The sequence below is a fragment of the Budorcas taxicolor genome, chromosome 21 (assembly GCF_023091745.1).
Source record: "Budorcas taxicolor isolate Tak-1 chromosome 21, Takin1.1, whole genome shotgun sequence".
Classification (NCBI taxonomy): domain Eukaryota; kingdom Metazoa; phylum Chordata; class Mammalia; order Artiodactyla; family Bovidae; genus Budorcas; species Budorcas taxicolor.
In genome coordinates this window covers 71,289,002-71,301,393 of record NC_068930.1, presented here as the reverse complement: position 1 = coordinate 71,301,393, position 12,392 = coordinate 71,289,002, and the positions used below count along the sequence as shown (strand labels likewise).

The following is a 12,392-nucleotide window of genomic DNA, read 5'->3' as shown; positions in this document are numbered from 1 at the left end:
CCCATCCAAGGCCTCTTGTCCCACCTCCTGGGCTGATGGACTTTAAGCCCAGTGCCATTTGAAGGCGCTGTGCTGGGCCCAGCACTCCACGACACGCCACGTCTGCTGTGAGCACACCCACGCTGAGCCAGCCACCTTGTCCCCTGCAACCCTGTCGGTGATGGCGGGCTCCTCCCCAGCAGCGTCCTGAGCTTTCCTGGGCCCAGACGCAGCTCTGCTACCAGCCTGGGCCGGCCAAGCAGCAGCCGGGGTGGACCCCGGCACGGCAGCCACCTCCAAGAATTCTCCCGGGCCTGCCTCTCCACTGCCTGCGACTGGTGCCCTGGCCCTGCGGGACACGGTCACTTTGATCTGCAGATCCCCAAACCAACCGGGGTGAAGAAGGGGTGGCAGCGAGCCTTCGCGGTGGTCTGTGACTGCAGGCTCTTCCTGTACGACCTGCCCGAGGGCAAGTCCGCCCAGCCCGGCGTCCTGGCCAGCCAAGTCCTGGACCTCAGGTCAGTGTGTGCGGTCTGCCCTCGTCCTGGGCGTGTCACCTGACCTGCGTATGTTAACAGCAGGGGTTCGCTGCTTGGTCGTCTTTAACCTTGTTCCTTCCTTCACATCCTTAGTCGTCATGCCACCCTGTAACGGGCCCGCTAGAAACTTTCCTGCTATGGATGATTTTGCCCTGAATGATTTGCCAAATAGGCATCTGATGAGAAAACTATGTACCCCGGAACAGAGAGAATACAGCCCACGCACCGCGCAGCCTGGGGTGGCCTGTGTGCTCTGCCTCCGGGAGCCCTGATTCCCTGTGGCCACCGCGTCCGCTCAGCGGCACCTCTCACAACCCCCCTGTGCCTTGTCAGCTCCCTCCTGCCATCGACACAGGAAAACGCGGAGCCCCCCGTAAACGTCCCACTCCCTGAAATGGGCAGAATAGCAACGCTGTGAGGCCTGGGCCTGTGAGAAGACTAAGCCAGTTAAGAAACAGGGCGAGCTTAGCTTGGAGCCTGAGGGTGCAGCTGACAAAGCGGCCACATCCCCCACGTGGGGAGCCTGTCGCTGTGCCACCTGCCTCAGCCAGCTGCTCTGCCATCTTCCCTGCAGCTGCCTCGGCAGCGTCAGTACCTGGGGGGCCCGTGGGGCAGGGGTGACCAGGGGCACCTGTGGTTTGGAAACGTCCCCAGGTGGTCCTGCGCATCCCCCCACACACACACACGCACGTGCGTGCGCACACACACGAACACAGGTGTGCCCAGCCCAGCCGTGCTGAGAATGCACTGAGCTTCCCGGGCGTCTGCTGCTCACAGCCCAGGGTCAAGAGCTGCTGGGGGTGACTCCCCGGCTGCCACGGCAGACTTCATTCCCCTGTTTACGGCCAAGCAGAGGACACAGCAGAGATGTGGTGTGTGCCTGCCGCGCGGCCTGGCACAGCCAGAACATTGTGGCTCGGGGAGGGTTTAGTCCCGGACACCCCCCACCATCAAAGCACACGCGACAGTCTTACCCTCTGTAGGCTGGTTTTGTCAGTATCAGTGTTTCCTATCCGGGTGGAGGCAGGGAGCCACCATTGTGTTCTGGAAGGTTTTCCCAGAGGTGTCATCTCTCACCGAGGTCCCACAGGTGGAGGACGGGCCCCCTGTTCTGAACGTGTTATTTCTTACAGAGATGAAGAGTTCTCTGTGAGCTCCGTCCTGGCTTCAGACGTCATACATGCCTCACGCCGAGATATTCCATGTATATTCAGGGTACGTTTTCTTCCTGGTTTTTCAACATGTTTCATTAATCATTAAAGAAGTGCATGTGGTTAAAATGAAAAGGTTAATGAGCATGTTAATGAGCATTTTCTCGTGTGGTAGCAAGGAGCTCGCGTGAGGAGACCTCCTGTTTCTCTAGACTGTCGGCCTCTCCGCTCATCCATCCACCAGCCCCCCAGGGCCAGGCCTTCCAGCTCCATCCTTGTCCTCGGTGTGTCTGTCCTGGCCCCTCCGTCCAGGGCACTGAACGCTGAAGCTGCCTCATAAGTTGGCATTGGGGAAACGGGCCCTTCAGCCTCCCTCCCGGGGACTCACTGGGCATTAACCTGAGCAAAGCAGGAAAGGAAAAGGTAGATGCTGCCGTCAGCAGCCTTGTTGGCGGAGGCGGGGTGTCCCCGCTGGGCGCACCCTGCTGGGCTGGTGGTGGGTGCTATGGCTTCAGGAAGCTCCCAGAAGAATGAGTTCCCCCTCCGCTGGGGATTTTCACAGCTACAGTAAAATCTGGTCGACCACACAACCAAGACCACGGATCATTTTCTGTTAAATCATGTCTCTGTTCAGAACCTGCCTCTGTACACAGTACGGAGAGTCGCCGTCACTGTGTGCCCGGACGATTCTGTAGCAGCTAGAGTCGTGCGCGGCTCCTGGTGCTTGGGGGGGAGCCCCCGGGAGGTGGGTGTGCGAGAGCCCTGTCCCTGCGCGCTGCTTTGTTTCTCCCCTTTCTCTGCCTTTTTTCTCTGCTTTGGCTGCATCGTGCAGCTTCCGGGATCTCAGTTCCCTGACCTGGGGTTGAACTTGGGCCCTTGGCAGTGAGAGTGTGGCATCCTGACCACTGGACTGCCAGGGAACTCCCACTCTAGCTGGACACGTTCTGAGAGTGGTTTTCCCAGCTGTGACAAGAGCAGTTAGAGCGAACAGTTAGCCGGTTTTGGTGAGAGTGGAGTGCCCTGCCCTCAGAGGTCAGGCTGCTCGTGGCCCCTGCAGGTGGCTGGACCAGGATCCCAGCGGCCCTCGGAGGGAGCGCTCCGGGCAGCAGCCTCAGGCTCACCCCTCCAGGCCGCCTGGCGCTGGCTCTGTGTGCCGTTGTCTTACGACTCGTCTGTCTTGTTTTCTGTCCTGAAGGTGACGGCCTCTCTCTTAGGTGCGCCTTCTAAGACCAGCTCGCTACTCATCCTGACGGAGAACGAGAACGAGAAGCGGAAGTGGGTGGGGATCTTGGAGGGCCTGCAGGCCATCCTCCAGAAGAACCGCCTGCAGAGCCAGGCGGTGCACGTCCCCCAGGAAGCCTACGACAGCTCACTGCCCCTCATCAAGGCCGTGCTCACGGCTGCCATCCTGGGTGCGCGTCCCGCGCCACGGTGCCCATGCAGGGGGCCAGGGCGGGTGGGCATCGTGGGAACTCATAGTTAACTCCAGAGACAGAGGATCGTGACTTCCTTTGCGTCGTCCGCAGACGGGGACCGGATCGCCGTTGGCCTCGAGGAAGGGCTCTACGTCATAGAGGTGACCCGGGATGGTGAGTGTGTGGCGCTTGGGCCATCCGCTCTGTGCCACAGGCACGGGTCAGTGGTGGGGACGCGTAGGTGGGTTCCCTGGATAGCAGAGTTCAGTTTCCGCATCAGAGAGCTTCACAGAGAAGGGGATTGGCCAGCGGCTGAGGAGAGGAACAGGCCACAAATGAGACAGACGGTGGACAGCTGTCTGGCACTTGTCTGCCCGCCCCATGGACTGCAGGCAGGGCCCGCCTGGTCCAGTGAGATGCCGAGAGCAGTCTCGAGAGTCCTCCCAGGAAGGATGGGGTGAGGGGAGACGGGTCCTTAATTCGCGGGCACACTGAGGCTTTATCAGACAAAACGCTCCTTTCTTGCTTCACGTGTTGACCTTTCATTCCTCCCAGAAGAAAAAGCAGGAGTATCCCTGAGTCTCCCAGATCACTGCCTGGGCCTGGCTCCAGGGGTCTCCCTGGGGAACAGGGGGCTTCCGTGAGGGCTGGTGGCCCCTTCCCCGGGAGCCCAGGGTCTTGGCACTCCAGCCCCAGGGAAGAGTGGGGAGCGCATGGGGCCCTGGGGTGGTGGCTGCTCTTGCGGAGCTGTTCCCCATCAGGATCCAGACCCAGGACTCTGACTCAAACCCCAGTGGAGGTCCTGACCCAGGGAGGGTGTCGAGGGTCCTGGGTTGGTCTGGGGCCCCCAGGAACAGGTGGGTGCATCCTGCGAGTGTATCTAAGGGTCCAGTGAAGCTGGTGACAGCCCTTTGTTTTCCAGATGCAGGGTCTTGGGTTCAGGGATGAGGGGGAATCCAGGGTGCACCCTCAGGGCCTCCCTGCACTCAGCACCTCCCAGCCAGGGGTCTGGGCCAGGGCTGTGAGAGAGACGACACAGCGGCGGAGACAGCAGGGTGTGGACCAGGAGGGCTTCTGGGCGGGGCGGGGGGTGGGGGGCATCCGCAGAGCCCTCGCCTCACGCTCCCGCCCCGTCCCACAGTGATCGTCCGTGTGGCTGACTACAAGAAGGTGTACCAGATCGAGCTCGCCCCCAAAGAGAGAGTCGCCGTTCTCCTCTGTGGCCGGAACCACCACGTCCACCTCTGTCCGTGGTCCTCCTTCGATGGGGCAGAGAGCAACATGGACATCAAGCTTCCGGAGACAAAAGGCTGCCAGCTCATAGCGACCGGGACGCTGAAGAAGAGCGGCCCCACCTGCCTGTTCGTGGCAGTGAAGCGGCTGGTCCTTTGCTATGAGATCCAGAGAACTAAGCCTTTCCACCGGAAGCTCAGCGAGCTCGTGGCCCCTGGCAATGTGCAGTGGATGGCCGCGGTCAAGGACAGGCTCTGTGTTGGCTACCCTTCCGGGTTCTCTCTGTTGAGCACCCAGGGAGATGGGCAGGCTCTAAACCTGGTAAATCCCAATGACCCCTCGCTTACGTTCCTCTCACAACAGTCTTTTGATGCCCTTTGTGCTGTGGAGCTCAAAAGTGAGGAGTACCTGCTTTGCTTCAGCCACATGGGACTGTACGTGGACCCGCAAGGTCGGAGGTCGCGCGCTCGGGAGCTCATGTGGCCTGCGGCGCCTGTTGCCTGTAGTATGTATATGTTTCCTGTTGCCGTACCCCGTCGCCGCCGCCGCCCCGCTGGTCAGCACGTGTCCTCCCTGCCTCGGTCTGTCCTCCCGCCCCTCAGCCAAGTGCTCGGGGTGGGCGGCAGGAGAGGCGGACCCCCAGCTTGCTGCAGAGGACAGGGTGGGCCTGGGGCCACTCCCTGGCCGGCCAGCTGGGCTTGCCCACCCCTCCATTGGGGGGCCCTGAGCTTAGGAGCTGAGCAGCTGGCTGGCCTCGCGGGGGGGAAGGCAAGGCGGATGGGAGAAGGACCTGCGTTGTTTCACTTTTTAAAAAGACGTTCTTGGTGACGTGTAAACTTAACACGGTCATGACAACAAGCTACAGGTTTCCTTGGGCAGAACGCACTCAGCCCTGACCTCTGGGGCGGGGTCCTCTCGGAACAGACGCCGTGCTGCGGGCAGGAGCCACTCCGGGTGCTCAACCGAGCGAGCGTCCTTCTGCCAGGATGACGGCGCCAGCCGCTGGAGTCTGTGCTCCACGCCCTGCCGGCCTGCCGTCTGCTCTCGTGTCAAAGAGCCTGACCGCAGATCCTGCCTGCTCAATACAGGGCGTAGGAGGTGGTCTGCGTGGTCACCCGCACATCACACGTCAACTTCCAGCTGGCAGGCAGGAGGGGGTGTCCTGTTTTTCCCTGATTCCCTTAAAGTATCCTCTTGGGTCTGCCTTGTCGCTGGCCTCACCAAACTGGCAGAACACCCGTGGGCTGTGACCAGGAGCCGGGGCCCGAGGGGGGCTGGCAGAACACCCATGGGCTGTGACCAGGAGCCGGGGCCCGAGGAGGGCTGGCAGAACACCCATGGGCTGTGACCAGGAGCCGGGGCCCGAGGGGAGCTGGCTCTTTCCCGGCCATGTTCGCCGTTGGCTGGGGCCCAGGCACGGTGTGGGCAGCTGTGGCCTCAGCATCTCCCCTCCTGGTCTCTCCCGCCGCGCCCCCTCATCCTCGTGGGTGGCCAGTGCAGGAATGGGCTCGTAGCCACCTGGTAACTCCAGCGGGATACAGATCGCTGGGGGCCATGCGCTCTGATCTTGGCCGTGAGGGAGCTGGCGTCAGGGTTGCTGCATTCTCTTCCGAGTCCAGCCCTCTCTCGTTTTCTGTGCTCGGTTCATCTCTGTGCATGGCACAGACACCAGCCAGTTCTAGAGCTGCAAGACTCATTCAGGAGCTCTCAGGGTGGAGCACTAGCGCTGCTTCCTGCTCATCACGAGCCCCACGTGAGCACGCGCGTCCTCTCACACACGCACCACCTCACCCCGGCTACAGGAGCCCCATCCTTCCGAGGAGCAGCCTGGGAACCACACAGTGCGGTGACCTGCCCAACCACACAGCAGGGGCCTTCCTGCTCATTTAACCGGTTACTATTTTTTTTTAAGTGGGCAGCTGAGTGTATCAGTCTGTCAGTAAACTGTCTGCAGACGGAGCCCCACATGTTCCCGCATGAGGGGAGCTGCCCCTGGAGCCCCCGCGTGGGTGAGGTCTCTGAGGCCCTTCAGGGCCCTCTTCATCATGTGCAGCTCTCAGGAGGCCTCACGGTTTGTCCGAAATGTCACTTCCGGGACAGTTTGGCGACTGGTTTCAGCATCTTTTGTTCCCTAAATCCTGTTGTATTTTCTTTTTTGTGCTCCAAAGAACAGGTGTGATCAGGCAGCCCATTTGGAATCTAATAGCAACATAGCAGAAGCTTTTTAGAAATGCAGTTAAGTGTGATGTGGTGTGAGGAGTGACTTCCAGCCCTGGGACGTAGGACAGGAACCTAGGCTGAGCCAGAGCCCCCTGTCCACTCGGCGTGACAGCTGCGCCTTCCAGGATGCTCTCTGGGCTGGCTCACGTCTGCCCCATTGTCCTAATGGGAAAGTCCCTGTCCCTGTAGACCTCAGGTGCTGGCGGGCCAGCAGGCCTCCATCTCCCAGCCCTGCCCCAGGAGGGTGTTCCATCCAGACCTGCGGTGAGAGGGGAGAGCAGCAGGTCCCCAGCCCATGGCAGGAGGGAGACTGTCACTGTGTGTGTTCAGACCGGCTACAGGAGGGTGGCCTGCAGACAGCTTCGGGGAAGGCCAGCGCCTCACTCGGAGCAGATCGGTAGTTTCTTGGGGGAGATTTTAAGTATTTACTCAGAAGTCTGACTTCCTGGAATCTCAAAGAAGGAGTTTGCCTTAAGGAAAAAACGTTAGGCCCCTGCCTGGATTTGCAATGCATTCAGCCTGAAGTAACAGTAATAAGCTTCTGCTATAACTGTGTAGCAAGCAAGCTAAATGAAAACCGAAGTTTTGAGTAGGTAGTCAGTGTTCAATGCGTGGTGGTATTTAAAACGCTGTCAGATGTCAGGAGCGGAGGTTCCCTCCGCAGTGGGGGCCCCGAGGCCTGGGCCGACGCACCCCCGTGCGGGCGGGTGGCCTCTGGCACCGGGCAGCCCAGGCTCACCCCTCTGCTCCGTGTGTGCCAGGTTGCAGCCCCACGCACGTCACGGTGTATAGCGAGTATGGCGTGGACGTCTTCGATGTGCACACCATGGAGTGGGTGCAGACGGTCGGCTTGCGCAGGGTAAGGCTCGGGGTGCGTGTGTGGTGCCCGCCGCCTGCGCAAGGCAGCCACCTCACCCATCGTTCCCAACACAGATTCGGCCCCTGAACTTGGAAGGCAGCCTCAACCTCCTCAACTGTGAGCCTCCCCGCCTGATCTATTTCAAGAGCAAGGCCTCAGGTGAGCCCTTACTGCGGAGGGAGCGGAGGATGGAGTGGGGTGGCAGGGGGCGTCCCAGGAGTCAGCAGCCGTGCGACCCTTCCCTGGCCCACAGGAACCGTGCTCAACGTGCCCGACACCTCGGACAACAGCCGGAAGCAGATGCTGCGGACCCGGAGCAAGAGACGCTTCGTCTTCAAGGTCCCGGAGGAGGAGCGGCTGCAGCAGCGGCGGTAGGAGCCGCGGGGGCGGGGCGGGGTGGGGTGGGGGTCAGGGACGGGGCGGGGCCTCACGCCGCCTCCGTCTGCAGGGAGATGCTCAGAGACCCGGAGCTGCGGTCCAAGATGATCTCCAACCCCACCAACTTCAACCACGTGGCGCACATGGGCCCGGGCGACGGCATGCAGGCGCTCATGGACCTGCCTCTGGTGAGCCCCGGCCGCTCCCGCCGCACCCCCTCCCCATGGCTCCCCAAGGGTCTGTGGCCGTCACCGTCTCTTACGGTGTCGTGAGGAAACCGCTGTCAAAAACGACTGCTGGAACAGCGCAGTAAGGGCAGGTAGCATGCCTTGCTCTCACTGCCAGTTCTTAGCGCAAAGCTGACCCGCTGCAGCTGTCCAGAGGGCTTTCCCAACCTGTTTACCCACGGAGGCCCAGGGCTTCCGCCTGGTGGTGCTTCAGGCTCCGCAATGGCCTGCGCACTCTGCCCGGGGCCTGGCTACCCGCCTCCGGCAGCCGCTGCATGTTCCCGAGCTGACACACTGCTCTCTGCGCAGAGCGCCGTGCCTGTGGCCCAGGAGGAGAGGCTGCCGGGCCCCGCCCCCGCCAGCCTGTCCCGCCCGCCTCCACCCAGGAACAAGCCCTATGTCTCGTGGCCCTCGGCAGGTAGGGGCCTGGAAACGGGGCCGGGCTTGTGGTTCTGCTCTCAGCTGTCTCCCCAGGGTGATGGCCGTCTTTGTTTTGTAGGGGGATCTGAACCAGGAGTGGCTGTGCCGCTAAGGAGTATGTCTGACCCTGACCAGGACTTTGACAAAGAGGTGAGGTTCGCCTGGTGAAGGCGGAGGCCCGAGGTCTGAGGCTCAGGCTGCCCTGGAGCGGCAGCTGTGAGTCTGTTGGGAGAAAGGAGAGGGTTCTCCCCTCCTGGTCGTGGCCTCAGGAGACGGAGGACTCCTTCAGGCCCTGCTGCCCAGTGGTTTGGCCCCCTGGCCTAGCTGAGGAGGGTGCGGCCAAGGGCCCCTGAGGTGCTGGGGCCCAGCTCTCCTCCCTGGCGCTGACTGGGTGGGCATCCGCGTGCTTGGAGCGTGCAGGGCGGCTGCTCCCGCCAGCTTTTCTGCGTAGTCTCGCACACATGGCTGGAACTCCAGGAGGTGCACAGCTGGCCTTTGCGTCTTGCTCTGTCTCCTCCTCCGACAGCCCCGTGGGACCGGAGTGTTGAGGGTCCACACAGTGTGCTCGGGCGGTCCCACTGCAGACAGCAGTGTCCTCAGTCCGCCCATGTGGTGGGGGAGGAGAGCGGGAGGCAGGGTGGCCTGAGGGCTGGGCCTCGGCAGCACTTCTGTGATGGGAGGCCAGGGGCGCGGGGCTGCTGAGCTGACGGCAGAAACAGGGCTCCAACCGCGCGAGTCCTTCACCTTCCTGGCCCGCCCGGAGCTCCAGGTTTGAGGGTTGGCTGTTTGCTCCTCCAAGGCCACCTCTGCACCCTTCACCCAGCTGCTCTTGAGGGACTGTCTCCTCCTACTTGTTCACAGAAACTCTTCATAGATTGTGGGTATTACCTGTTGCGAGTACTTTTCCCAGTATCACTGACGTTTTAACTTTGTTTTTAATTGTAAAGGTATTGTCATATAGAAATATAGAAATTTTTAGTTCTTATACAGTCTAGTCTCTTTCAATTAAGATAAATTCTCTTTCACTCTGAGAACTTGGCAGGCTTTTCCTTTCTGTCATTGTGTTGTGAAAGTGTCTGAGGGAGTATGAGAGCGTGTAAGTGTGTCTTAGCACATGTGGGTGAGATCCGAGCCGCTTCCTCTCTAAAGCACATGGCACCACTTACTTCCCTCTGTCCTATAGGGTTACCCTTCAGTATTTGTTAAATTCTTTTCTTTACATGTTTCTATTCCTGGAGCCTCTGCTGCACCAGCTGTAACCTGAGAGCTAGCACAACGCATCTGTTCGTCCCCCATTTTCAGGACAGTCTCTTAGCTTCTCCCTCAGCTTTATTTATTGGTGGCTGCCCGAGTCTCGGTTGCTGCCCGGGCTTTCTCTAGTTACAGTGAGCGGGGCCTGCTCTCTGCCGGTGCACAGGCTTCTCTTCACGGTGGCTTCTCCTGCTGCGGAGCATGGGCTTAGTCGGCCCGCGGTGTGTGAGATCTTAGTTTCCCGACCAGGCATCGAACTTGTGTCCCCTGAATTGGCAGGCGAGTCCCAGTGGTACATTTTGAAGTAGTGAGTTCGGGAAGTGTGAGTCCTCCAGCTTTTTCTTATGCAGTTTTCTTTTGACTCTTCTGGGTCCTCTGCTATTCTATGTGAATTTCAGGATTGGCTTTTCCAGTTCTATGCCTCCCCCAAAAACTCCTTTAGGAATTTGGGAAGGACTACATTGAATCTGTAGGTTGATCACGTGGGGAATGTTGCCATCTTAACAGAAGTCTTCCAGTCCATGAAGATGGGATGCCTTTTGATTTATTCAGGTGGTCTTTTTAAAATTTTTCAGCAGTGTTTATGGTCTTAGTATACAGATCTGTCACCTCTGGTTAAACCTATTCTTAGATATACTTTACCCTTTTGGATGCTATTGTAAATGGAATTGTTTTCTTAGTTTCCTTTTCAGATTGCTCATTGCTGGTGTATAGAAGCAGAACTGATTTTGGGGTTGACCTTGCATCCTGCAGCTTTACTGAAGCCGTTAAGCTCTTTAGTGTTTTTATCCCTACAGAGTCTTGCCAGCTGTGAGCAGAGATGCTTTTCCTTCTTTCTTTCCCTCGTGGATGCCATCTTTACTCACCCAGTGGCTGGACCTTGTAGCACGGTATTGAGCAGCAGTGACAGCAGCAGCCTGGCCTCGTTTCTGCTGTGAACGGGGAGCTCTGCCTCGCACCGCTGGGAGGGAAGTTAGTGGGCTGCTCACTGACACCTTTGTCACGTGGAGAAAGTTCCTCTCTATCCCCTGTGCTTTTACCATGAAAGAGCCTCACGTCTGTGACCTTGGACCACTTGGTTGCCACACTGCCTGGTTTCTTCACGGCAGAGTTACTCCTTTTTGTAGTAGTTGCATGAGTTATCGGTGGTGTTGGGCCTTGGTTTGTGATCTCTCCAGCAGGGGCCACGTGAAAAGTCTGTAGAGTGTGTGTCCTCATATCTCAGAAGGAGACAGCGGGGCTGCCCCTGCCCAGGCAGCTGCCCTTGCAGGCCCAGGCGATGGTTCTCACACTCTCCCTATTCTGTCTTCACAGCCTGATTCAGATTCCACCAAACACTCGACTCCATCCAACAGCTCCAACCCCAGCGGCCCGCCGAGCCCCAACTCCCCCCACAGGAGCCAGCTGCCCCTTGAGGGCCTGGAGCAGCCGTCCCGCGACGCCTGAAGCCGCTGGCTCCCGCCACAGGGCCGGGGCCCGGGCGGCCTCCAGCACCAGTGCCGAGACCGAGCTGAGCCTCCAGTGTTGTCCAAGGAGACGTAGAGTCGACTTGTAGATATGGAGATGGAGGAGATGCTTCATTGTATTAACGACCAGTTCCGTGCCACACCGTCTGGTGGTAGACCAGATCACCCTCTGCGCAGCTGTGAGGCGATGCGGCTCCGTTTGCACATGAAGGATGCCCCTGGCCCCTCCCACCCACCCAGGGCCAGCCACGGCCCCTGCGGGATGCAGGCAGCTCAGGACGGCCTCGGTGCCGCTTCCGGCCCATTCCCTGAAACCGTTTCCTAGGCGCTTAGGAGCATCATAGGAAGTCGTATACCATTCCCAGTGTCACTAGAGTCTTGAAGACAGGAAACGTGGAGGTTAGTTCGTGGCCTTTTTGTTCATTTAGCCCGTACATAGTCAGAGGCGGAAGTCCTCCTGCCGACCTTGTAGCCGTGGACAGAGGCCCTCCCAAGTCAGTCCATTCCCAGTCACAGCCACCTGTTCACCAGTCTCTACTACTGTGAAGTCAGCTGTGCTCTGTCCTGCTCGCTTCCACTGCTCAGCCTCCTGCCCTGAAACCAGTGGGTGGCGGGTAGCTGGGCCCTGTGCCCACGGGCCGAGAGGCCGCGCCCAGGGGTGCCCTGCCCCGCATGATTCGTGCCCTCTACTGGATGGTGTAGACACCGCCACACTCCACCCTGCACCCTGCGCGCTTCTGCCTCCCCTCCCGGCGCCAGGGCCTGGGGCGGCCTCTGAAAGCTCGCCATGAGCCACCGGCAGGCTTCCTTCTGCCCTCTGCCAGCGGACGTCCTCGCGACGCTGTGGAAGACACGCATTTCCCATGAGTCAGCACTGAGTGACGTGGGCACTGCGGCCTGCCCGCCCCCCCGGGCCTTCTGCTGGGGCTGGCACCTGCTGGGGGTTCTGGTTTTTACTTTTTTAATGTACGTCTGAGTCTTTGTAATTATTGAATTGTGAGAACATTTTTGAACAATTTACCTGTCAATAAAGCAGAAGACGGCAGTTTTCAAGTTCTCGGTGGTTTGTCTGAATGGCACGCGCGGTCAGCTCGTGCCTGAGGCCCCCCGGCACTGGAAGGCCCACCCTGTGCTGGAAAGAACCATCTTGCCTTGGAGCGGTGGGGGATGGGATCCATGTGGCAGGAGCCGGCCTCCAGGGCCGGGACCTCGCGCCTGCGCAGATCCCGGGGGGCCTCCGGGGATGCCCTGCGC

At 59.8% G+C, this 12,392-nt stretch overlaps 1 protein-coding gene across 2 annotated transcripts in view; it reads left to right on the top strand.

Annotated features, from left to right (window-relative positions):
• The window catches only part of CDC42BPB (CDC42 binding protein kinase beta), a 103,613-nt gene extending 91,430 nt beyond the window's left edge, over positions 1–12,183 (top strand). Inside the window, exons 26-37 of one of the 2 annotated variants that reach the window (XM_052659923.1) lie at positions 358–497; positions 1,652–1,733; positions 2,865–3,081; positions 3,196–3,258; positions 4,226–4,822; positions 7,299–7,396; positions 7,471–7,555; positions 7,650–7,767; positions 7,845–7,962; positions 8,311–8,419; positions 8,501–8,571; positions 10,987–12,183. In XM_052659923.1, the coding sequence (XP_052515883.1) occupies positions 358–497; positions 1,652–1,733; positions 2,865–3,081; positions 3,196–3,258; positions 4,226–4,822; positions 7,299–7,396; positions 7,471–7,555; positions 7,650–7,767; positions 7,845–7,962; positions 8,311–8,419; positions 8,501–8,571; positions 10,987–11,118 (1,830 nt within the window). In that variant the 3' untranslated portion in view covers positions 11,119–12,183. Of the gene's footprint in view, positions 1–357; positions 498–1,651; positions 1,734–2,864; positions 3,082–3,195; positions 3,259–4,225; positions 4,823–7,298; positions 7,397–7,470; positions 7,556–7,649; positions 7,768–7,844; positions 7,963–8,310; positions 8,420–8,500; positions 8,572–10,986 lie in introns of those variants that run through there. The other variant, XR_008201246.1, reaches the window with a different exon arrangement.
• Positions 12,184–12,392: the final 209 nt, after the last annotated feature.